At 39.4% G+C, this 27326-nt stretch overlaps 1 protein-coding gene across 2 annotated transcripts in view; it reads left to right on the forward strand.

Annotated features, from left to right (window-relative positions):
- The window catches only part of VCAN (versican), a 118416-nt gene extending 91305 nt beyond the window's left edge, over positions 1-27111 (forward strand). For both annotated transcript variants that reach the window (XM_027784837.2, XM_055791502.1), the window contains exons 11-15: positions 5990-6148; positions 6927-7009; positions 22261-22405; positions 23359-23541; positions 24010-27111. In XM_027784837.2, the coding sequence (XP_027640638.2) occupies positions 5990-6148; positions 6927-7009; positions 22261-22405; positions 23359-23541; positions 24010-24140 (701 nt within the window). In that variant the 3' untranslated portion in view covers positions 24141-27111. The remainder of the gene's footprint in view (positions 1-5989; positions 6149-6926; positions 7010-22260; positions 22406-23358; positions 23542-24009) is intronic.
- Positions 27112-27326: the final 215 nt, after the last annotated feature.

Genomic DNA, 27326 nt, shown 5'->3' on the forward strand with positions numbered 1-27326 from the left:
AAGTGTACTTTCTAAAGCTTATTAAAATACTTTTCTCTTTTTCTTCAGCTGAATGTTTTCTGTCGCAGGGGAATGTACTAAACCTTTGGATTTGTTTAATTAATATTGTGTGTTTTCATGTTTGCTTCTCCTCTTCAGTGAAAGGCAGTCTGCAAACTCTTTGCAGCTTAACCTATGGAGATTTATTTGTTAGAGCTGAAAACTTTTAAAGCTGACCAGCTCTACCACTTTTCAATGTTTAACTTTTTCAGTAGTCTGGTTAACCTTGTAATTTGAAAGGGCTTTCTGAATCTGTTCTCCAAAATTATAAGTTGACAGTGTTTTCACAACAAATGAAATAAATGTTCTCACTCCCTTCCTCCTCCCCTTCATTCCAGCAAATCCATAGTAGCGAGTGACTCTGAGTACCATGGTAGTTTTAAGCTGCTTTTTATGACCAACCTGAGAGTGCATTTTAGGTGGTTAATGGGAACATTTCCTAGTTTGTCAATCAGAACCAGAGCCCTGCTCACTCAGCTTTGGAATTTAAATTTCCTCCACTTAAAGTCCTGCAGTGGTTTGGGACTTGGGAAAAGCATTCAGTGCCAAATTTCCACTCCACCAGACAAAATAAAACTGTGTTGGCGATTCAGACACAGTTGTCTGGCAAGCAGGCTTTATTTCAAGGCACCAGTCCTGACCTCACTAGGTTTAAAGACCAGCCAGAACGACAGAATGCGTACCTCGGTGCCACAGGAAAAGGTGGAGTTGAGCACACCAAGATTGTATTTCATTACTCTTTTTTTTTTCCTCCAATATACACTAATTTTAGAAAACTTAAAAAAAAAAAAGAAAATGAAGCTGAAGGGCTTTCTTAGACACAGTGCTGAGTATTCAAAATGCCATGGAGAGGAACAGAAGCAGCGAGCATGAATTGCCCCTGGAAATGAGGCTCAAAGCAGGAGACAACTCCACCATGACCTGGTCCCATGATATTGGTGTGGAAAAAATGTAGAGCTCAGAATTTCACCCGCATGCCCCTGTGAGATTTTTCTAGGCTTAAGAAATCTTCGGCTGATGTATTACGCTTGTGTCAGTGTTAGGATGTGACCAGAGGACAGGGAGCTCCAGCAGGTGGTAGAAGTTAGAGGAGCCTTCAGGGTGATCTAACCTAGGGTGAGGGGAATCAGTCCTGAGACTCAGTGAGCTGTAGTTGGCTCCCTGACAGACATTTTTCTTGCCAGGTGGAAACAGTTCAGCAGACAATCTGAGCCCAGGAACTTCTTCCTGAAAAGAAGCTAAAGTTGTCTGATGTTCGAAACAGAGCAGCTGAGGGTGTTTCCTTTTTAAACTAGATTGGTAGCTCAGCAAGCCAGCATCGTTTCTGGTTCGGACTAGATTAAAAGTGAATGAAGTACCTCTGTTAGACAATATCCTCTTTTGCCAACCACATGTATTTTTTCAAAGTACAGATGCATATTCTGCATGCCACTTGGTGACATTTGAACATCACTTCTTAAAATGCAGAAATATCCCCAAAATTTTTTTCAAAGGGTGGCACTGTGGGTTACAGTAGATCTTAATGCGAGTCTTATCCTGGGGGAGCCATCAGTCTTTCCATTGCATCCCTCTGTGTAAAGCCCTTATGAGAGCTCCCAGTGTCCAGATAAATGAGCCCAGAACTCAGCTCCTCATGGTTTCCCTGCCTGAAGCATTGCTTTGCAAGCTCCGTGTTTGAGGAAAGAGGAGAGGAGAGCTGTTTGATACCCAGAGTCACTCTGGGCTAGTGGAACCAACTGTAGAGAATAGACTAGGGAGGTGCATGAGTCTGAGGCTTTATCTGCATTATCTGCATTATCTGGCCACCTGCATTTGTGATGAAGAGTACCTTACTTCACAAACAGTTATGTGGGAAACCATAAAATGGTAGAGACTTACAATCTGAACCTCAGTTTCAAGAATAAGCGTTCTTTATGGGAACTGAATGAGTACATGTTTAGATTTTCTTCTTCCTTCCTTGGCTGGCTAAAGTTTCCTTTTCTTTTCTCCTTTTGCTATTCTAACTGGGGTCTACCTGCTTTCAAGGAATGGCGTTTGTGTTTTAAACTTAAGATTTGGCTTTCTCTACTGCAGAGTGTCTGCAGGCACACCTAGGCTAGCCTGTTTACCAAATGCAGCTGCATGCATGGACCTGTGTGCCAAAAGGGCGCATATGTGTTTGTTGCAGGACATACCTCCTTGGGATAATACAACCAGCTGCTCTCTTCCAGGTTCTGAAAACAAAACAATGGCTTTTTTTATTCATCATGTCAGGAATGATGTTTTTTTTATAACCCAAGTTCATTGTTCAAATGTCTGTGATTACTTTGGTCTCATTTGATTCAGTTTGTTCCCAGGGTTTGGTAGCTTGGGATGGAAGTATTTCAGAAAAGCTCAGTGCAAAGATACTTTCTGAAAACAGATGGTCTCTAACTGATGTCTTTCAGCTGAGAAGGGATTATTTTTAATATTTACCAGAGAAATGCGTTTCTCCTCAAGATGTGTGGGCTGATGGGCCTCAGGCATTTGTTCATTAGCTGAAGGCAGACAGTCACAAACAAAATTTACAGCTGAGTAAGACTCTCATTATGTTCTAGTACCTGTGTTTCAGTCTTTATTTTCTTTAAGCCTCTTATGGAATTTCTTTAAAGACAAGGGATCTATTGTCAGCAGCTTATTGCAGCTGTTGAAAAAGTGGTACCTATTTATGCATTAAACCTACAGAGAATGTTTTTTTTTTTTTAATGCAGTGTTTAGAGATGTTTTTATACATATACAGTTGCAGTCACAGAGAACAGAAGCTGTGTAAGTAACTCCTTGTGCACATCACTGAAAAAAGCCTGTAAATTGTCATAAATCTTAAGACTAGTCAGACAACTTTTAAAACACCATAAATATGGCAAGCAGCGTTTCAGTCTTTCCTTCATGTGCTGGAATAACTGTGATTACCTTCCTGGGTAAGTATACAATGAACATGGAATATTGTGTTCAGCAAGTGCCTGCACCTACTCTGCTCACAGATGATTTAGTCAGAAATTTTACAGCCACCTGCAATTAGACTTTACTGGTTCAGTAAAGGCATTAAAAACTTATACCCATATGGAGCCTTTACCCCTTTGTGTCACCATTTCAGCTTTTTTAGTGTAGTAAGATACACAAACTCAGGACAAAGCACTGCAGAAATGAAACATTCACACATATTTACTTGCCTCAGGACAAAGGACTGCAGAGATGAAACATTCACACATTTTTACTTGCCTGGTTTGCATATTTCATCATCTATCCTCCTGACTCTCCCTTTCCCCATTCCTTTCCCCCTCTTCTGATCAACATCTCTCAAAAAAAAGAGAAAATTCTCTCTTCCCTTTCTAAAACTCCTATGTATTTTATAGCCGTCATCCCTGTGTTTTTCTGTCTTTGTAGATCTGGGCTACAAACAGGTGCAGAAGTTATTCAGCTTCTCCCTTTTGGAAAACCACATGCCATTTTGGATGGTAGGGAGGAGCTGTGTGTGCACTGCAGTGCATGCTTTTCAACTGAGAGCACCTATGTCACTGTTCGGCATGTTCTAGCTAAAAACAGAAATTTTGTAATTTGTGATTCATGTTCAGGCCGTGATATCTCATTCTTTGAACCCAGTCTTCTAGGTTTTGTGTTTTCAAGCCTCTTTGCCTCCCCCGTGTACCTTTCAGCAGATCTTGTCTCAAATAATGCACCTTAGTAGAGGCCAGGGAAGGCTTGACTACAATACCCTGGAAATGCTCTCTGGCCATGATTTGCTCAGCATGCAATGCTGCTTGTTATTATCTGTCTTGTTTCCTGTGGGATAAGGGAGTCCCTGGACAAGATGAATAATAAAATCTTAAGTGCCTTCACAAAGCACATAGCAGTGTTAGTCAGCATCGTGTGGTTAAACACATGTTCTCGAAAACCAAAGGCAGACTAAACTTTAAAATGGCCTAGATGCCGAAGGTTAAAGCTGTATCTGCAGCCTTCAACACAAAGATGGTAAATATAAAAAACTAGCAAGTTGGTAGTATAGATTAAATTCCTGTTTCATCGGTAGTATTCCTGTTCTCCTAGCTGGGATTACTCAAAGCACAAGCAGTTTCCTACAGCTTAACCTATTGAAAATAGAAGAGAGATAATCAGTGTGAGCTCTATTATGCCTTTGTATTCGGTACATTTATGTCTGACTGATGACTAGTAGAAAATGATTTTGATACAAGACTCTTAAGACAATGACAGCTGTGCTATTAGTGTTGCCAGGAATTGTCAGGGAAATTGTGGTAAGCCTCCGAAGTTATATGTTTGCACTTTTAGATCTCTTTATGTACATGTAAAGTCTAGTTTTTATCTTAGGAAATTTCAAAAAAAAGGTAAAGACATAGACAGTTTGGTGCTTCAGGATCTGAATGGCCTCTGCCTGCTATGAATTAAGAACCAGCCTTGTGTTGTGAAAAAAATTATTCCACAATTGTCTTTCAAATTTTTGAAAGCTGCTCAAACGTCAGAAATATCATAGTTAAAGAATCTTTGGTTATACGTCATTGGCATATTCTGTAATATTTGGCTTTTCTGTACTATGCAAAAAGACCTTTGACCAAAGCATGTTATTGACTATATTGACATACTGAAAATAAGAAATTCAGTTTCATACCCAGAACATATCTATACCACTGGAAAGGCCAGAGAGTTGCTTTCAGGCACAGTTTTGTGTGGGGATTGATGAAACTTGGTGAGAAGAGGCAAATTCCTGTTTGGTGGGTGGGGAAGGTCAAGCTTTGTATTTCTGTTCTTCAGCATCCTGCAACTGAGACCCTGAGGGTGAGCCATCATGTACTTAAGATAGCTGAAACAGGCTGTAGTTTGAACAAGCTGTAATCTTGTGCTGAAGAGTCCTTTATGGGGCCATTTCATCTCCCATAACTCAAACCAGCTTGAGCTTTCCCTATTGTTTGTCCCATTCCTCCCTAAAACTCTTTTCTCAGTGGCAAGATCTTCTCACCATCCATCACAGCTCAGACACATTCATGCATCATATTTGTGATGCTCATCTTATTAATGCTGATTTTTGTCTCTGAATCTTCCTGCAGTGTTGATGCAGAAGCAAACTTGGAAACAGAACTTTGTTGTTTCTTGCAATCTATTCTGCTTACAGCAGCCTAACTGACAAAACAATCAACATGAAATTCAAGGATTGTTACCGTTCCAAGGCTCGTGTTTGTTTCTCTTTAGATGAAAGGATATACTGGCTGATGTGAACTTGTGTCTATAATGCATTCTTAACAGTACCATCCCTCATACAAGCACAGACAATATGCACTTCATCACTTTGTATTTCAGCTTTACAGCATTCCTTAGAAGGTGATGCCTAAAGTTTATTAAGTTATACTTTGTCAGGGAAGGTGAGTTTTGAAGGAGAATTTGGAGGGGTAAGTTCAGAAAGATAATACTGCAGCTTTGCATCTGTGCGCTGAACAGTCACAAGCACTTTTCTTCATGTTATTTTCAGTTATCAGTTTCTTCCAAATCACGGAAATTCAGTACAGTCACTCAAAGACCTATTTGCCTTTGCAAGTAAAAATCCCCATGGCCATATACAGACTCAGAAAAATCAGATGAAATGTAGACTGACTTCAGTCCAGCACCCAGGCATTTCATTCGTCAAGAGTTATGGACTGAAGATGTCCAAATACAGCACAATTCCACCAGTGGAAGCTCACAAAGTTTTTAGTTGCAATTATACTCCTTACATAAATAATATTCTTGCAGCTTGTACAGAAAATGAGTAAATAGAACTACCTGAAAAAGTAGTGAGGTCTCAAGAATGAGTGTTGATTGTTTGTATTTGTACTGCTTGACAGGTATTTTCTCGAACATTTGCTCTGCAGAAAATCCTTCCACTTGCATGAAACGTGCTTGTGCTTCACACCCATTAACAGAGATGTGATGTATTTGTTTGTCACAGACACGGAGACCTGTGATTATGGCTGGCACAAGTTCCAAGGACAGTGCTACAAATACTTTGCCCATCGGCGTACGTGGGACACAGCTGAAAGGGAATGCCGTCTTCAGGGAGCACACCTGACTAGCATCTTGTCTCATGAGGAGCAAATCTTTGTGAACCGTATGTACTGTTGAGGTTCCCCTAAACCAAAGCAGGCACTGAGGGTTGGGAGCTGGTGAAATATCCTCCTGATCACTCTCCTTTTACATCTCCATCTTAAAATTGACTTTTAGAATGTTGAAATGGCACGCTTCATGTTCTTCATGTTTACTTCTGCAATCAATGCAAGCTCCCTACCCTATCACTATGAAAGTTATTATTTGTTACATAAAAATTACTTTGTTTTTGAGGAAGAGAACAGGAACTATTGTTTTGGCATTGGAAATTGATGAAACATCTTTTTCTGGAGGCTTTAGACTTTTGGTGCACTTGACATCAATGACATCACCACCATGTATTGTATTACCATAGGCATAAAGAAATGTTCCCTGTATGTTGTGTTGCACAATCTAGGCAAAACTGGTCACAGCCTAACCAAAACGTGAAAAATGTAGATTAGAATATGTACTTTTCTTATTTTACTCTTTTTTGCTTTTTTTTTTCCTCCCTGTCATATGTGCTCCAATAGGAAACCAGTCTGCTTTCTTTGGGAGATGCCGTTAGAAGGGAAGAAACAGGATTCTTTAAAACTGTTAGATGAGAATCTGCATTTTTATAGGCATCCTAGATTAAAATTAAAAAGCTGAAAAACAGCCTGTAAATAGTTGTTTGCATAATGAGTAGAAGGATGTTGAGAACAGGATGTCTGATTCATTCTGTGCAAATTCTTTTTATTTTCTTTGATGAAATCTCTTCCATTTATGGGAAGGTTAATAAAAATATCCTTCTGGTTCCTTAGGTATTGGGCATGACTACCAGTGGATTGGCCTCAATGACAAGATGTTTGAGCGTGACTTCCGCTGGACTGATGGTAGCCCGCTGGTAAGATGCTTCTGAAATGAAATCACTCATTCATTTATTTTTGTGGTGCCTTATCAAATTCCCACCAGCAATGAGGGAAACTGCATGAAAAAATGCAGTCACTAAATATGCACCCAAGCAATCAGCCAGCCAACTCTTGTTTCAGGATAACTGCTGTTTTGTGGTATGGTTCTAAAATCTTATTCTTAGTTATTATTATTTTATATATGGGATCTCTCAAAGCTTCCAAACAGAAAAACTCCAGAAGTCTGACACTGTAATTTAAGGGTCTTCCGGAGCTGATTTGTGCTCTTCTGGTTTTACAGAAGGGTGTATGTGGCAATTCTCCTCTCCCTTGGGTACATGGACCAGAATGCATTTTTTGGACAAGGATATGGTGTTCAAGCTCTTGTGTTTGATGGATCTGTAAGAGTGCACCAAGGAGCCTCCCAAGTACTGTCCTAGTCTATATGGCAGCTTTACAGCTAAGATGGAGAAGCAGATATCCTTAGGTGGTTCATGAGGCCTGTAACCAATAATCTGTGCATAAAATTTTAAGGTGCTGTTGATACCTCTTATTGCCTTAAAATAAGAAGAAAAATCAGTAGGAGAGGGAGATCACTCTCTACCCACCTTTAACTAACCTAAAGCAAAGAGCTGATGGATGCTGGAAATGATTGAACTCTTTCCAATTCAAAACAGTCTCTTGTAGAAGGGACAGGTGATTTATTGCTGTTTAACACCCATCGAAGAACATTACATAAAAAAACCACCCCAAACTGGTTATGCTTATTATTTTCCTTTCCAGTTGTGAATCCTTAAAGCAGAAAGCATCTGGACACATATATGCACATGCTCACACATGCACGCAATGATCATTGCTGCATACCATGTGGCTACAACTTATGTAGAAAGACACCTGGGGCAAAGACAGGCTTCATTTATTACCATTTCATGTAAATAACCAGAGGTTTAAAGTCCTCTAAACTGACTTGTAAATAAGGCATTTCTTAGGGAATCTAACATGTGTGGCAGGTGACAGTATGGGGGGAAGAAAAAGATGAAACTTTTTTGTTGTGTGACTGATTGCCCAGCGCATCTGTGGTGGTAACGATTGCACCCATTTCTGCTTGCACGAAGTCACAGAAACCTAGAATTATTAAGGTTGGAAAAGACCTTTGAGACCACCAAGTCCAGCTGTTAACCCAGGACTGCCAAGTCCATCACCAAACCCTGTCCCTAAGCACTGCATCTACAAGGCTTTAAACACCTCCAGGAATGGTGACTCCACCACCTCCCTGGGCAGCCTGTTCCAGTGCTTGGCCACCCTTTCAGTGAAGACATTTTTCCTAATACCCAACCTAAACCTCCCCCAGTGCAACTTGAGACCATTTCCTCTTGTCCTGTCCTTCTTTATCGGGGAAAAAAGACTGACCCCCACCTGCCCACAGCCCCCTGTCAGGCAGCTGTAGGGAGCGATAAGGTCCCCTTCTGAGCTTCCTCTTCTCCAGACTAAACCCCCCGCAGCCCCCTAGCCGCTCACTAGCTTTTTTACCCTAAAGTCTTGCAGGTAGAAGAGTTTTATTTCATCATTTTCTCTTGCCTATCCTCATGTATTTTTGAGAGTGCAAGATGGGCCATGGCCAGGAACTCTACTCATTCTGGATGAGTTAATTTTCTGTCTCCTGATACGGCCCTTACACCTCACTAACTGTAACAGGGACCCTCTGAGCGTGGTTTAGGTTTGGCTGGAGTTCAGGGGTGGTCCTAGCCATCTGCAGTGGTTGGTCAAGGACCCTACACTTCACTAAGGGATCTAAAGTTAGGTGAGATAAATTTGGGCATAGATGTAGTGCCTGAAGAGGCAGCCCATCTTACATTAGGAAGTATACATCAAGATACATGTTCATACATTCCAAAGACGAATTTGATATCTCACTGAACGATGACTTCAAGGAAATTAAAATTAGGACTGAGATTCTATTTTTAAATTAAGGCTACTGGGCAAATGTGGTATTACATTTTTACTTTAATTTTCATTTTTAAGAAATGAAGATATTCTATGACCAGAATAAGACCATCTGTCCAACAGATTTCTTTCTTGATTGATCTTTTTTTGACTTTATTGTGTTTTTCTTTTTAACAACTTCCCTCTGTCTCTTCCTTTGGAAACAATTTAGGTGTCTCTTGAAATCATTTATGTTCGTTGCTTCAATAGCTTTCCCTCAAAACTTATTCCATATGTTTTCTGGATACCATGGCTCTGAGAAGCTTTCTCATTTGCTCCTTTTCCCTAGTTTTTAACTTACTTTTCATACTTTCTAACCACTCTTCTGGTTACAGTGATTTATTACTTCTCCAGTAATTAATAGGAACAAAAAAAAAATTAAATATTTGCAGCAAATGTTTTTCCCTGATGATGTCTTAAAATTCCAATGAATCTGAATAGTGTGTAGGTCAAAATATTTCATTATTTATGTATTTGCAGCTGAACAGTAGTCATGTCAGCATTAAATGCACTAATATAATTTGTGATCATAAAAATCAGCATTATTGTCAACACCCAGGTTCTAACTTGAATTTCTGAGATCAGAGGTAGCTCTTGCATATAACCAATGTCTAAATAACCTTCTTGCGTTTTACATATCAGGGTGCATCTGTAAGTCAGCTGTTTCTAACTTTTTGTTGCCCAGCTCCATGCTTGTTCCAAAATAGTATTATCTGTCTACAATTCTATTCCACACGTCTGGCACAGAGGAAAATGTGTCAAGTCTGCTGAGGATTCCCCTGATGTAAGAGTTTTCTTGGAGACTGTATTAGAAAAGTCACTGCAGCTCTTAGTTAGGTTGTTCATCTACAAGTGATGTACATTCATCTTTGTCTTGACACTTGTTTGAATTTTCTGCCAATAACAGCTTGATTTAATCTGAAAGTCATGCTTACATGAATTTATTAGGTTTTGGATTAAAAAAAAAAAAAAGTTATGTTGCTTGGTAGACTTAAAATAAAAAACAAATGAACACCACCACCACAGCAAGACATGTTATGGGTAGAATTGTTGGCCCAGTGCTGCAGCTGACCCAGTACTGCCCAGCTGAAATGGCTGTGATACATTCTAGTGATTTAGTTTCCACACGAGTTTTCTTTCTGAACCAAAACACTCCCCTAGAATTGGGAATCACTGAACCTCAGGGTCTATCACTGGAGATTATGGACCAAGGTTTGGTTTACTTTTGTACTCGTTTCCCATGGACATAAGGAAACCCACAACTTAAATATTCAGTATGTTGAAAGGAACTCTTGCCAGGTGTTGTCATGTATTTTATTATCAATTTATGGAAAAGGGATCAAATACCTTTATTCCTCCTTGCACCTAAAAGGTATTTCAACCAATGAGTTCAATGGAAGGAAATCAGTCATTGTTTGACATTTTCAGCTTGTGCCAAGTTGTGTTTTTCCAGATTTCTTTAAACTGAAGCTAAGTGCCAGCCACTGTTAAGTAAGATAGTTGGACGAAGCTCATACATGAGTTCCTTAGAGAAAACCAACAAATGTACTTCCAAGTGCACTGCACATTGTTTCTAGCTACAATGAGCTATTGAGTACACATGCTTACCTCAGCTATTTTTTGTGGACTTCATAGTCATATGCAGCACTGGCATGTAAATCTTGTGCTGTTTCACTTCCCCCGGGCTCCCCAAATACAGGGGAGCACACTTTGTGTCAATTCACGTGAGATGAGCTTGATAAACTCACCTTTGTCATTGGCCTAGTAATGTGAGAAAGCTTAAATTCTCAGATGAGGTTGCAGAAATTTCCTTTACCTCATGAGCCCATGGATGATCGTTTCGCCAACCAAATAAGCAAGAGCCATTTTTTCTATGCAGTGTCCAGATGAGAGGAGTTCATGCCCCTTCAGTGGTGTGGGAGGTTTGTTTGGTTTTTAAGGTGACCAAGATTTTTAAAGAGTGAACACATAGAATTAAGGTTCTTACTGGGAAAACTACACAGACCCTAAACTGCCCGTGACAGGCTCACAGCCCTACTGAAAACAGAGACAATTATTTAGGTGGACTAATTAGAGTCAGCCACTTTTGATATCTTGGCATTCTTTTCTTTTAAACATTATAGAAAATACTGGGCGTTAGCAATTGATCAAAACCAGCAACAGCCAAAAAGCCCCTCTGTACCTGTGCAAGTTTTTCATATATCAACTGGAATGTATGTTTAACTTGCAAAATCAATGCCAGCAAGCAAGTCTTAGAATAAACGAAGAGCCATCATGTAAAATACATGCTCTGATTCTCAGAGTTCCTCAAGAAAAATATTGGTGTCTTGAATAACAAAGCAAATACAATGAATTCAGTGAGAAATCAACAATAGTATTCGAAAATTTTTGGGCCAGATGACATTTGCCCGTATCTGTATTGAGTCTACCTAATTTCCACAACAAGAACTTTTAAGACAAGAAAATTATCCCAATAATATAGAAATGGGCACACTCCTAAACCATTGTGTTGCAGGCTCTGTTCCTGCAAGAAATCCGAAGAGGCTTTTTGATCTGTCTTACAGAAGTGTTCGATGCATAATTATCTATGTGCTTTTAGGGGATTTTGGCATGCAATTTTCTTAATTGTAAAGTATTTTTTAATGAAAAACTGTTCAGCAGTTTCCTGTCTTTCAGGCAAAATGGATTGGCAAAATCTTATGCAGTGGATTGGGTTGTGCAGATAAAATCTCACCATTTCCTGGTAAAAGACACCTTTTTCAGCATGTTGTACCCAGAGCTTCCCAAACATAGACTGTGTTTGAAAAGTGCAAAATAACATGAATAAATAAGTTAGGTCATACCTCACATGCCCTAAAGTTTATTTATTAGTCCAGGTGTTAATTTTCCATAAACAAATTCCTTTCCAGGTAACTGATATTTCATTATACAGGGTTTCATTGGCCAGGCCAATTTGCTTATATTCGTCTTTTTTGTGATTTCTTAAAAAAAAACAAATTGGGAGCATCTTGACTAAGGTCAGAGCACATCTTCAAAGGAGCTCCTTGGCTAAGCTTAGGCTACCTTGTCCAATATGCAGCACAAAATAAGCTATAATTATGTTAAACTGTGGAATCCATTGCTGGCCACCCATATGATTCTAATTTGTTCTGTACTATATTTTCTATTTGTATTTGTACCGTCTCTGTATGGTAGGAAGCAATCTTTTCTCATCTACAATAGGTTCCTGCTCTTTTTGCTTTTTTGTTTTTGAAAGAAATAATTTTCTGGTGTTTCTGGTGGTTGGGAGAGGTGGATTCATGTTCTGGAGCTGATGGGCCACATGAAAAATGCTTTGGCAGCAGCAGCCATTCCCTTTTTGTGTCAAGGGGAATGGTTGATTGCAGACACGTTAGTACAATATAAAAAGTGCATGCTCTTTCCGAAAACCTAGATCCTCACTTGTGGTGCAAGTTCAGTGAGAGCTAAAGATCAGGGGCCACTGCCACAAGCATGGGCTTGGAATACCAGCAACGTCCAAGATTTCATGGGCCAGTAGGAAGAGAATTTGTAAGCTTCAAACTTTGGTGTATCTGCCTAGTCCACACTTTCAGATAATTTGTTTCAAATGTAACCTTAGTGAAAGCAGCTACTGAAGTGTGTTCAGAGAATTCGCAGCACCCCAGCATCTTTAGAGCTTCATTATTCATTACTTCCTGAAAATCAGGCCAATTTCTGCTCATGACGTTTCAGGTACAATTACACTGACAGATGCAAGAGGCATAAGAAAGTAATACAGTATTTTAAAGAGCATGCTTTGCTAGCTCTGCTTTTCTTCTATTGCAGTGTAGTTATAGGGCTGTTCTGTTGGCATTTGGTGTGGGAGAGCATTAGTTTTCCTCTGATTTACATTCTACACAGGAATGAAAATGGCTATATGTAAGACTTTGTTTACATTCTAAAAATTATGGAATTAAAATTATTCTTGCAATTTTCAGTAGACTTTTCTCCCAGCATTTCTGTGATAGTGAACAGCTCCTTAAGGATGAATCATGGACAATTCTCATCCCACAGTTATCATAAAAAGCTGTAAGTAATAAGAACAAATACCTTTGGGGAAATCACAGTAATACAGGAAAAGAAAGCAAGGCATAGATACTTACACAACTATGTGAAAAGAGGAATTCGTTGATGCCTGATTGGATCTTTGTAGACTTTAAATTTGATGTAATGCAAAATACAGAATAACAACACTTACATTATCAGTGAAAACATTTAATAATTGGCTTGATGAAATGAAGAGTGAACGAACATGACATTTGAAAATATCTTAGGGAAATCGAATTTAAATAATTCACTTAGTTCTGTGAATAGTAACTTTTACAGCTGTAAAGCACACCCATCCAAACAGAAAAAAGTCTGGTGTTGCTTTTGGCAGCTTCTCCATTGTATTTGGATTGCTGGTGTTTCACTGTTAAGGACCCTTGTGAGCAGGCACAGCAGTAAAGGAGTCCTTTGGAGCTATTCATGTTATGGATTAAGCGCATATAGCTACTTGGGGTTGTGCCTTGGGCCTCCGTCTCACAAGGGGAGTTATTCATATCCTTTGGAAAATGCTGTTGATAATTAGTGCTTTGTAGGGCAGTGAGCTCACTCCCATTACATAAGATTAGTGCTGTAATAAGGAGCTGGCTAGTGTCTGTGGCCATATTGTCTGTCACTCAGAGAATGCTGCCAGCTAGGAAAGTAATGGGGCATATTGCCACGTTTAAAACTGTCCAGAGACACTCCGTTAGTTTTTCTTCCCTTCGGCACAGGAGCGTTTATGCTTTGTGTTTTGCAGTGCTGGACCTCAGGTTGTCAGTGTTAGGTAGCTACTTTAAAAAAAAAATAAAAAAAAAAAAAAGGAAAACGAAACAGAAGTTTAATTCTGGCAAAAACAAAGCCCCCTCTTTTCCTTCCTTTATTGGTCAGTGAATCAGAATGCTTTAACTTGAGCAAATCTGTAACTGCACCCCTCTCAGAAAGAGTAACTATTGAACACAAAAACCTTCAAAAGGCATGGACTATTGTAGAGAAGGAGCCTGCTTCTGAGGGTGAAATAAAGCAAACAAACTAAAAAGTACTGTAGTCAGCTGCAAACAAAAAGCTCATTGTGCCCATGTCCCTCTGGATCCTTGGAGAAGGAGATTTTAAATCTACCAAATGTTTTGGTTTTGTGCTGCAGTCAGTCATTACAGCCTCTTTTTAAGATGCTCATTTGACCTGCATTTAAATGGAGGAGAACTACATAATGTTATTAATGACAGGTATATTTTTAGTTCAGTATGTCGTAGGCAGTAAGGAGGGCCTCTTGGACAAAGTGGGTTTTTGTCTCATTTTTACCAGGGGGGTCAGCAGTTAATTCAGGGTCTCGTTTCGGCTGGCTCTGGGCTAAAACTCTTGGACAGCTTCAAACCTGCAGAAATTGTTGACATCAATGACAAAGTGCAGGATTTTCCTTTTTTATGTCACCCTGCTGGTAATTATGCACAAAAAGACAAAGTCACACCCCACGCAATTTTCATCATGTTGATAATATATAACTATGTTGGTGTGACTCCCAAAAACCGTGGATTATACCAACCAACATGTAACAATCAACCATAATTACCTTCCACAGTAAAACACCTGCCCATTAGCAAGAAAAATTTGCCAGCTCTTTGCTACTCATCGTTCAGTCTTTGCTAAGGTGACTTCTGCAAGCCCAGCAGCGCACCCAGCACACCCACTAAATTGAACCGTGCAGCGTGCAAACGATGATGAAAATTATTGCTCTATGAAGAGTCAGTACAGATCAGGTCAAAGTCAATGGAGTTGTGTCCACTGGCTTTAATTAGCTTTTAAAGAGTTAATAAAAGTAGTGTCTTTTCTGAATAATTACTGCTCCGGACTGCTCCCTTGGTGTCCGATCTCAGCCGTGAGCAGACAGTGCTCTCTAGTGGGAGCTCCTTGCCGTACTCGGCGGTTTCTGCTGCTCTTGGAAAAGCTGTCAGGCTATGGTGGTGTTTTAAAAAAAAAAATGTCAAAGAGCTAGCCATCTGCTTCACCACACGATCAGCTCCTCCCAAAAGATAGGGCTGGTAGGGCTTTTATGTTGCAGCTTCATCAGCTAGCCTTTCTACTTGTTTCATTTGTATTCCTTAGATTTCCTTCCCAAATTATTTATTTTTGGCATAGATCTTACTGCTTACTCAGTCTGCAATCAGTGCTTGTGGATATTGCTAGATAAACATGAATGTATGTTATTCAGTCCTTTTTTTGCAAGCTGTTGCATAGGAAATCAAAGAGTTTTTCAATACATCCCACTGCTCTGTTACCAAAAAAAAAAACCCTTTCAAGTGAAATCTTTCGCAAAGCTGCTTCTAGGAGTTTGTCTTGCTCACAGTGTGACTCTGTAATGGGGAGTCTTGGGTGTCTGCCTGATCCAAATCCTGCCAGTTTCTCAAATCCCATGCAAATAAAGCTCAGATTAAGGGCTTGAGGGAAGCCATTCAACTATGATCTAAAAAACATCAGGATCATGACATGTGATTTTTATGTGTACTTGTAGATAAGTTTAAATACAGCAGTTGCAGTCAAACTGACTAGAATTTCTCCCAGCAAAGATTTACCAACACACTTAGGTTGGCCCCTCCTTCAGCAAATTATTTTAACATGTGTCTGAATTGTGCATGTGATCTACCCTATAGTATTTAGGGCACCACTTAAATCATTAAAACAAGGTATATGCTTAAACACTTGATGAATGGACTTTTTAATCTTATGAATGCTTTTGATAAGTTCTGTCAGACTGCTCCCATTCATAAGACTGAACAGAAAAATCCTTTGCGGGACTGGGGTGAAATTAAGTAAAACAAAGCCTGTGCTATAAGGTCGTTTCTTGTCTTTCCCAATGCGTAAATGCATTTAAATACTAGGTGAATTTAGTGGAAGTGTTACAGGCACTGCCAGATCTTCACAGTAATCTGTCTTACTTTTTTTCGATCAAAAGGAAATGCCATCCCTTCCAAACGTCCCAGGAGTGTCTCACGTACCAGAGTCAGTGCTGTATAACAGCATGAGCCACAAACAAGGGTTTTCTGAACTGATCCATATACTCATTGTAGCCTTGTGCTGATCTTGCTGTAGTTCAGCCAGCCTATAGAAGTGGGTAATTGCCAGGTCTTACTGAAAGTGAGATGTAATTTTTGGTTAAGCTATCCAATTTTAAGAGAACCTCCACAGTGAGGGACTTGTTCAGAGGCTTTCCTAACAAAGATTTCTAAGAATTTGTCTGCTGTTACGAATAAAGTGTATTCCTGTTCTTAGCAGTTACAAGGAGGGAAAAGGACAATAGCCATAACTTTGCTGGTGGTTTCTGCTAGTTTAGTGATAAATACCAGGCAGGAAACGTTGCTTTACTTTAAAATGTAATGGCACAGAGAGTACCCAGTCAGACAAGTCCCTACATCTTTCCTTGGTTTTTTGATTTGCCTCATTAGCCTTGCATTACGAAGCAATCAGATAGGGAAGCAGCCAGAACGCAAGAAAATAAAAATCACATTGGAAATTACAAGTGTCAAAAAGTATGAGGACGGATTTGTACTTTAAGCTTATTTAAACATGTTGAAAACATGCTTCCTTTTTTCAGGAGGAAAAGCATTAACCCTGTAAATCTAAATAAATGTATTTCAAGTAAATTATTTACTGGCTTTACTTATGTACAAAAGATTATTGGCCTTTACACAATAAGGAGGTCAAGCCGTAAAGTTCTGTTTGCATCAATAGTTTATTTTCTTACACCTCATTAAACACAGTGCTTGTTGACTATTTTGGAATGCAAAATTCAAGTGATTGATCTCAGCCGCTTGGTGTGCCTTTTGGAGATAAAGGAACGGATGACATTTCCAAATCAGTGTCACAAAGCTGAGATACTGCTTACTCGTAGGTTTACCTTGGCGGTGCAAACATCTGAAAGAGCTGAGTGGATTACTCGTTAATAAGGAAATGAGTCCCTCAAATAAGGCTGCTTATCTGAAAATTTAAATAATAAATCTCCCACAAGGTAAGATCTTGTTTGTGATGGGAAGGCGATGCTCATTCAGTTTAATTAGCAGCCATCTGAATGAGAAAAGGTAGTGACTAACAATAAAGCTTCTTCGAAGTGCTTGCTCTAATCCTAGCATTCTTACATTTAATTTATGTGAAAAGTCAGCCTGTTACCCAACCAGCAGACTATGGCTGTGAGTTAATTCAATGCCATATAAGGAAATCCTCCCCCAAATTACGGACCTTAATAAAATATCTTCATGGGTTTTGTAACCGTCATAACCAAGCTCCTCCTGTGAGGCAAAAGAATACATTGTCAGTTTTACAGACGGAGAATCAGACAGCCAAGTGCATTGTTTCATGCCACATGGGAAGCCTGAAGAACTGAACCCTGTCCCAGATGCAACTCTAACCTGTGGACCATCCACCCTCTTTCTGCAGGAAAGTTTTTAGTAATCTTCAGCAGAGAAAGCTAGAACAAGTAGATCCAATGTGTCCGCTCGGGCTTTGGTTTCAACAACAAAGAAAAAACTAGACAAGAAAGATTCATTAATTATTACAGTATAATTAAAGGTGTAAAGAGCACAACAGGAGCTTCACTTTTCTGCCTGAAATGATGGCAAGACAGGCTAGTGTTGTGGCTCCCAAAGGAGCAAATGAATGAAGAGGGACCAAAACCCTGCCTGCAACTCTAGGTCCTGCAATAACCTGATTACACAGAGACCTCAGTTTTTTTGATAAAAAGGCTTGTGTCCTGCCATCATGGATGTTGAGAGCTTTGCAGAGTGGCTGGTGCAGCGGTATCTGCCTGAGCCTGCAGTGTGTGCTTCCAGCCTTCACTCCCCTGCGTTGCTCTGAACTTTCTTCTCCACGGCCACCTCAGCAAAGGATGCTTCACAGCTGGAGAAGAGTGTAGTGGGCCACACCTCCTTTGAGGTACCTTTTGACTCATGTGCATAATTAAGATTGTACAGTCGGGAAGTGCTTTGCATTTAAATCCAGGGGAAAATTTCACATGTCTTATGGTAGAGTTGTTTAAAAACCAGGGTAGTAACAATCACCCCGTGTAATTATTTATGCTGAGGACTAAAATGGTTGTAGCAGCTTTTCTTCCATGTATCAACCTAGCATCTGAATTCAGGTTTTCAAGAAACATCAGTCGTACCTTACAAACGATACAGCTAAGAGTATTGCTAAAGGTGTTGACTGAAGCTCGGATGTCGGCAAGAGGATGTCTGGGGCTGTACCAGTACAAACACAGCGCTCCTTAGCATGGTTTTGTTGGTCTGCTGGGACAGTAACAATGTACGTGAAGATATAACTTCGCAGCAGGGTGGCTGGAACAATGCCAGCCGTTTTTGGCTTGTCTGTGAATATGGATGATCTTTTTTGGACGTTATCTTAAAAAACAAACAAACCTGAATAGTACATGTTGCCAAGGAATGAAGTTGTTTGGGTTTTTTTTTTTTGTTATTATTATTTTTGTATAATACACTTTTCTAAAAAACAGTAATGCATTGAAATACAAGGATCTTAAATGACATAGCCACTTCAAAAAGGGCATCTTATTCAGGATATTTTGAGCAATGTTTCCCAGCAGAATAATTATGACCTGAGTATCTTAGATGCTTACTGCACTTATTGCAAGGGTAGTGAAGTCTTTACACTTAACAAACCTGGTATGAGAGATTGTAAGGTATACTTTTGAAAACAAACAGTACAAACCAGTATGTGACTTATGTGATTTGGTTCTTTCCTATCAATTTTTTTGCTGATGTAGGTTTACTGGAGATAGTGCAGTCACCCCTGCCTGTTTTACACTGTTGCAAGTGAAAACCAGAATCATGCTCATGGTCATGCAAAAATGTAATCCATCAGGGGAAAGCAAAATATTTGTTTATTTGTTTAGCACATATGCTGCTCAAACTGTGAGAATCTTTTTGTATCATTATCCCATTACCAGTGGCTAAATAAGGAATTGAAAAACTACAGAAGAGCTGGGTGGAGACCTAAGAAAGCAATTCAACAGTCTGGAACTTCCTCTGCTAAGCAATTCTGGCACTAACCCCAAGCAAAATCAGAGTTATTCAGCCAAAATAAATCTGTGCAATGACGATATCAGATGTGAGGTAACAGCAAGGCACACTGGAGGATATCAGACATTCTTGAATAAACCACAGGGCCTAGATATAATCCTTTGCCATTATGGCAGCCCTGCCAGCAAAGCAAAGACAAATTTTGGAGTCACGGCCAGGCAAGTAAGAGCATATGGAGTCTATGTGCTTAGGGTGGGAGCTGGCAAGCTGCTGAGCACCTTCAGCTCACACGCCCCCAATAGCTATTAAATATCCTTCATTCCCACACTCTGATCCCTATGGAAGCAAATGGCTCTCCAGCATAATTTCCACAAGAAACAGCTGCAATACTTGTTGAAGTCTTTCCTTTGCTGTCAGGATGTTACTGATCATGCTATTTTCTACCAGTAACCTGGCTGTTTTCTGTAATTTTTCTATGTCTTTCTGGGCATATTCTTGAAAGTGATTGGATTGCCTCAGTTTAAGAAATTGCTGCCCATCATCTGAGCAATGTAACTAACGTACATTTGTGACTGACATTAGCAAATCTTACTTTTCAGTTGGATTGGGTAGTACGCCATTCAGGGGTCAAAGTGAGAGGTGATCATTTCTTTCTGCTTACCCCACCTCTGCAGCACTCAGACAGACTTCCCTGCAGCATGAGTGACACTTACACCAAACTTCCTTCATTGCCTTACAGTTTGTGGTGCTCCTGAAGGTGCATCACAGCCCCCTATGTAGAGGAGATGGAGCAGGTATCTGGGGCAGCACCACCGGCGAGCCCAAGCTCTCAGTGTGTGCATGTGCTCAGTTATGCCTGGTTCAGCAGGCAGTAGCTTTCCGTGTTGTGGTAGCATGAACTTTTCTGATCAGATTCCTACAACCTTAAAAACCTGTACAACCTGTAAAAAGGTGCTAGACCTTTGGCTACTGCCATTCAAAAATGCCCTTTTGGAGAAGGGGTGTTGGGGCACTCTCTGAGTTATATTAATACACAATGTTCACGGGCATATTCCTTCCTCCCCATTTTCCTTCCCACTGGCTCAGGAGGTACACACAGAGCTTGCTTTTCTGTTTTGCGCTAGGTGTTGCAGGAAGCCACCCCACCCCCCCACCCCTCAGATCCCATTTGACTCATACGTGTGGTATTTGGCTACTGTGCTCGCAAAACTCTTGCTCTGATTTATAAGCTAATGTGAAATGCTGAAATGAGTAAATGAGTTAGGGAGTATTGTAGTTTAGGACTATTAAACACTGGAATGTAGTGATGGAATTAAGTTAGTTCCACATAACAAGGGGGATGTTTTATTAGAGGTAATAAATTCAGCGCAGAACAAATTTATTTAGACCATGATTGTTAAATCGCTTGGATAATTAAAACCTGTGATGGGTAAGATGACATGTGGTAGGAAAAGGTTAAGTATTTAACTCAGTTTTTTCAGTTTGATTCATTGTAAGGTAAATACTACTTGTGTGCGGTATATTAACTTTATTTCTAAAATGTGTTCACCCAGGCAGTGAATAGGGGCTATTTCATAAAGTTAAGAAAATAGAAAGCTAAACTTTTATGACATTTATATGGGCCAGCTCTAGACAGAAAGATGTAAGCACTGAGGAAAATATAGGCGCTGTAGAAACTGTGTCATTTTGACCATACAAGGGGCTAGCTGCCTGGTTAATGTCTGGCATTTATGTGAATTCCAGTTCTTTCAGTTATCTATTTTTATCCTTCATTAAATTCTTCTTGGAGTGACACAAACAGAAATCCCAAAGAAAATCACTAAGAATAGTTTCCCAAATCTTCTCTTGCTTTTCTTTACATAATGTTATGCAAATCTTGAATTACTGTGCTTCATTTGGGATCAAGATGAAACAAGAAGTGTAATAAAGATTATGCTACCTCTGCTGACTGCAAGGACAGTAGGCTATACATCCCCTACCAAGGACTACTGCACAGATTTTCAATCTGTGTGACACTCCCTTTGTTTCTATTTTTCCTGCTTATTGATCAAAAAACAGACTGAATCCTCTCTAATTTTCATCCAAAAATGACATTGTGCAGTGATGAACTTAGCTGTGCTCGAAAGAGTGCATTCTACGGTGGCGTAATGGTGGGCTTAGCCCATGTGTGGAGCTGTGCGCAGCCTGCCAGCATCCAGCATCCACAGCTTTTGGTAGAGACAGGTCTTTAGGTTAGATGCAGCGGTGAAAGCTGCAGAGCAGTATAGCTAAGTAAGTACGGACTGGCATGTAGCCAGCTTGGATCCTGAAGAACGCAGCCTGCCCAAATCAATATGCCAGATGTGTGTCCCAGGTGCAGGGCTAAGAAACTCTTTTTTATTATTATTGTTAATGCTAAAGATATTTTTCAGCCATTTGAAGGAGGCTTTTTTTGGTGTTTTTTTTTTGTTTGTTTGTTTGTCACATACCAACAACCAGATTTCTGTTTCTAAAACTAGTGTGCCAGTTTCTAGTTTTATTCATATATATTCATAGATGTCTGGATTTATTTTTTCTACAGAAGGTGGAGTTTGAATCATCATTTCTAAAGCTGAAATGCTGCTGTACATGCTCAGTCTGCCACCTAGGCCTTTTTAAGGGAAATACCAATCTGCAATGATCTGTAGGCACATTCTGACACTTTTACTTATTTTTCACCTAATTCTGCACGTCATCGCATTGAATGACTTCATTAAATGAGGTCAGAGAATAAATAATTTGAGTCTGAGAAGCTATTCTGTAATTTGCCACTTAGCAGATGTGGAGTAAATGAGTGTTATGGGCTATTTAGTGCATTGCCTGGCATTCCACCTCATGTCTGTCTATGCAGGAAAAAGTGTGTTTCAGCACACTTGGGATCAGATTTTGCTTGCACTGAATTGGGTCACTTTGTTTTGTACACCTGACATCAGTTTACAGTAGGTGAGAAGTTAGATCAGAATATTTTTTCCCATTGAGATAATCTGTTAATGCCATGGGAGGAAATTATAAACCCAGCTTTGTTTAATTTGTGCTTAACAGCCTGAATCAAACAATTGAGATTGCTCTTCACCAAAGGTAATACTGAGTGCTCTTCTGTAAAATGGAATGTGAATATACTCCTGCACTGCGAATAATGGTTTTGCTCCCCTTTTCCACAGCAATATGAGAACTGGCGACCAAACCAGCCAGACAGTTTTTTTTCTGCTGGAGAAGACTGTGTTGTTATAATATGGCATGAGAATGGGCAGTGGAATGACGTACCATGCAATTATCACCTTACCTATACCTGCAAGAAAGGAACAGGTAAAACCTTCCCAGTAACAATAGCATAATTCTGTAAATTCCAGTTTTGTAAAGTTAAAATGACAAATTCTAGGTGATTTCTGGTGAGCTGGCAGGCCTGCTTTACAGCATGAACACCATGAAAATATTACGAGCTCTTCCTTCCTGGGATGTCATCACTGTGAAGTATGTAGGCAGTCAGAGCAGGCAGCTGACCACTGGTATGCAGTTAGCTTTTCAGCTGCAGTTAGGCATAATTTTCACCCGTCAAATAATGCTGACCTATGTCTTCCTGTTTTCCAAAACCATCTAGTTTAATAGCAGTTCTAGAATCTGAAAAGCGCATTTGGTTTATACATTGTTAGAGCTGATACTGACAGGAAACCTCACTGTCCACCAGGAGCTATGCAGCAATGTTTTAGGAATTGCCTCTGGCTCTTCAGACTGGGAAAGTAAAGAAGCAGCCAGAATCTTGTGTTTGCCTCCATTGTTCCCAACTACCATTTACAACTTTTTGTTAACGTGGTCCCTGGACCTTGATGGATCCGTCAGTTTTGAGTGCTTTTAAATAGTCTGTTGTTGAGGAAGTGAGAACTATTGAAAATGAGACTTTTTTCTTAAATGTCTGTAAGAGCCTCACTAGTTTTTAGGTTTTGCAGCTTTCCAGTGAAAATCACTTAGGTGAGTATACCAGCCTTTTTGGCTCAAATTTACATCAGAAATTTAAACCAGAAAGGGAATACTAACCATACAATCTGCTGGTTTTCAGTTTTCATCATTATCATATTTGCTCTGCAGGACTGGAGGAGAACTACAGAAAAGACTGATCTCCCGGTCCTTAGTTGGATGTGTGTCTTGGGAATCTAACTGAGGTCCCTTGACATCTTCCCTTAGCCGGAGTTTCGAGGTCAGTACCATATTCAGAAGTGCATTTACAAACTCAGGTTTTGGGTTATGTTCTCTCTTCCTTTCAGTTGCGTGTGGTCAGCCTCCCGTTGTGGAAAACGCAAAGACCTTTGGGAAGATGAAACCTCGTTATGAGATCAACTCCCTTATCAGATATCACTGCAAAGATGGCTTCATCCAGCGTCACATTCCAACTATCCGGTGTCAAGGGAATGGAAGATGGGATATGCCTAAAATTACTTGCATGAATCGTGAGTTCTTTGAAAGCAAACCATGCTGGATCAGAAGCAATAGGCTAATTTAAGATTAATAAGTAATGAACTTATATTTTAAGAGAAGTGTGTATCTGGTATGACAGATTATGACAGCAATACTGCTCACTCTGTGGGAAAAAAACATCAGGACTTCAAAACTAATGAAAATATTCCTCTTCTGTCTTTACAGAAGCCACTAAGATTCTTTTGAATTGAAAAGCACTTTTTCAAAGCCCCTGAAATCAACAAGTTACTAATAACACTAACAATTCTTGCTCCAACTGTGGTCTAACCGTGTGTAAGCGATGCTTCTCCTGTCTGTAACATGGTCATAGAACCAGTTAATCATTTGTTAACCCTCTAATTCATCAAGAATAAGCGGAACTGTAATGTGAAGTGTAACCAGCCCATTCATAGTTAAATAATTTTAAATTAATTTCCTTTTATTCTTCCTTCTCATTGCAGCATCCACATACCAAAGGACTTACTCTAAGAAATACTACTATAAACACTCTTCATCAGGAAAGGGAACATCATTAAATTCATCGAAACACTATCATCGCTGGATCAGAACGTGGCAGGACTCAAGGCGCTGAGAGCTAAATGGTGAATGGGGATTTCCACCATTTCAGCCAAAGTCATAACTTTCTGTGCCTTTTCTATCACTTATAGGAGTATTATCAAATTGTTTTGAAACTATGGACTGCGGTATTCACAATGCATTTTGCAAAACTATGGTGTTTATCAGAAAATTTTTTTTTAAAAAAAGGAAAGTGCTTATGGGGATAAAAGGAAACCATTTCCAGCCTATAAAGATTATTAGTCTTCTATATGCCATCAGTGTGGACCATTTTATGATGTATACCAGCCTTCTGCAATATTTAAACAGCTCGATTAGCACCAATGAAAATGTAAATAAGATGATTTTAATGTGTTTAATTGTGTGTTGTTTTTAAAATCCTGTATATAAAATGAAAAGTCACACTAATTTCAGGCATATTTATGGTTAGAATGGCCTCAGAGGTCTTCAGTCATTTATGGCGTCATTTTTACGTTGTTTACCTAGGCTGGAAATGGTTGAAATAACTTCACTGACTGAAATTTGCTATTATCAGGTGAAGATAAACACACAAGTTACATGAGGTTTTGTTCTGTTTGTTTGGTGTTGTTTTTTTTTTAATGGGAACTATGCCAATTCCCGTCCAAGGCAGTTTGCGTCCGTGTGATGCAAAGTTTAGACAGAGCACATAGAAGTGGCATAAAGCATGAACTAGGGACTGCAATGTGGAACTTTTTTTCTGCCCTCCATTCCAGCTTCACCATTCATGAGAAAGGACTGCATGGAGGAGTTGTGTATGACAAGGAGGGCCTGTAAAAATCCAAGTGCTAATACATTAACTTTATCAACCAGGGCCACTTTTTTGAAAAGAGGAAAAAAAAAATTAAAAAATTGCTTTCACAACATTAACCACAAGGTCTATATTACAGGTCTCTGCATTCTAAAATGGAGATAGACCTGGTGTTTGGGGGATTTTTTTTGTAAAAAACAAACAAAAATCAAAAAAGTAAATAATTTTGTATATATAACCATTTTTTAATCTTTTTATAAAGTAATGAATGTTTGTGTATGAATGCTGCAGCTGTGAAGCGTACATAAATAAATGAAGTAAGCCATACTGATTTAATTTATTGGATGTTATTTTACCCATGCAAAGAAGATTAAAAGAGCTCACCAGTGCAGTATTAGCCCCTGAGCTCCACTTTTGCAACCATCTTTCAAGTTCAACTGCTATTTCCCTGGAGAGCAAAATTCCTGCTAAACAGGATCATTTGTTTGCAGTTAGATGGGTGAGAACGGTGTGACTTACAGAAAAATCAGAATCTTGGCTTTCTAGAAAGAAGTGTGTGCACAAGGAGATTATAGGTTGTAGTTGGTGCAGTGTGTACGTAGGAGTTTTCTATTACGATTTCTTACCCTAGTCAGCTCGGTGACTGACCTGGATATGTACAGTAAGTGTAGAAGGTAACGTCTGAAACGACCTCTCCACAGAAAGGACTACCAAGTCCTTATTTCTGCCAAGTGCCTTGCACACCTTTGGGCACAAGACAAAAAAAAAAAAAAAAAAAGAAGAAAAAAAAAGTGAAAATAAACAACAGTAAGTTCCCTATGATATACCTTTAAAAATAACATTACAAATACAAACACAGATGGGAGGTTTACGTCTTTGTGTTAGAGTGGGGATACGATGCAAAAAGTTGAAAGGGAAAGGAAAAGAACTGAGACCCAGCCAACATGCAAGAGTTTGTACCAGGCAGAGCTGCCCATGGAGCGACCTTGCCATAGCTCATTGGGAACAGTAGCTACAGTTCCAGACAACATCTCTTAAGAAATTGCAGTGACTGCGCCATCGAGTATACCCGATCTTTGTGCGTTCCACATGGCAGTGCATCACTGTGTTGGCTGGTTCATTCCCCACCCCTTGCCCCCAAACAATGCACATAATACTTTTCTCTATTTATATTATTATCTTGTATAGTGTATAATGTGAATGTCTGGTTTTTTTGTGAATGAAAGTCTAAAATCTTTGTAACTTTTATATCTGCTTCTGTTTCACCAAAGAAACAAGGTTTTGCTATACTGTGATTTGTCTTGTTATTGCATGTCTTCCTGTTTAAATCTATGCAATGTGATTTTTTTCATATGAATGCAATTAGACTGTCAGGTACTTCACAGTTATCATGGGCGTAGTCAAGTGCCCACTGGAGTCAAAGAAGTCAGCTGGCTGAACTTTAGTAGTGCTGGATTTGACTTTATATGAGCAGCGCTAGGGGATATTTTAAGATATACATTGTATGTTTTGAAGTCGATTATTGCTTGTATAAGTCAAGGCTCTGTTCATAAATATACAGTATTCTACACATCACTTTCTTGTACCAGAAACATACAGAAACAGAAAATATATTTTAACACTTTGCAAACTTTTTCACCATATGTATAAAAAACCCTGCATAGATTTGTTGTTCTCTTGTCTACTTGTTGGATTTAAACGATGTTGTAAGGCATTCAGATAACATTGTGATTGTAGTTTTAAATAGGTTAGATACAGTGCTTATATTGCTTTTTTTCAACTCCTTCTATTACGCATAATAAAATAGGACTGACAACATTCCTTATTAAAAAAAAAAAAAAAAAAACAAAAAACAACACAAAACCAAAAAACCCTGTTACCCATGCTTGTTTATTGAGACAGAGAATGGAATTTTATTCAGCTCTGGAGACTTTTTTCTAATACTGACCTAAATCACAAACGTTCCAATACCAAGCCCCTGCAAAATGCACCCACTCAGATCACAGAGCGAGGTCTGCTGTGCAGGCAGGACGCTGGCACGCGTGCCGTGATTCCTTTATGTGGAGCATCTCGGAACTCCAGTACGTGGAAGGATGTTGGGATTGGAATAGAGGGCCAGGAGATAAAACTAGAGATTTTAATACTGACTTTTCTGAGTGAGTGTCTCTTAGCTCTGCTTTCTTGCCTTTCAAATTAAACCAGAATTCTTTATAACTTACTTTTCAGTGTTAGCCTGTATCTACTGCAGAGGCAGAAGACTGTTTTCAGTTGTGTTTTCCAAGTACAGACAAGACAAACATCAGAGTGGTATTCCTGTAGTTTACTGCTTCCGCTGTTGCATAAACTTTTTGTCTCTACTAACACAGTCTGCCATTTCAAAGCACACAGAAACAGCTGCAGACTGGGAGCCAGACAGGTTAGGAGGGGATGGGG

The sequence above is a fragment of the Falco peregrinus genome, chromosome Z (genome assembly GCF_023634155.1).
Source record: "Falco peregrinus isolate bFalPer1 chromosome Z, bFalPer1.pri, whole genome shotgun sequence".
Classification (NCBI taxonomy): Eukaryota; Metazoa; Chordata; class Aves; order Falconiformes; family Falconidae; genus Falco; species Falco peregrinus.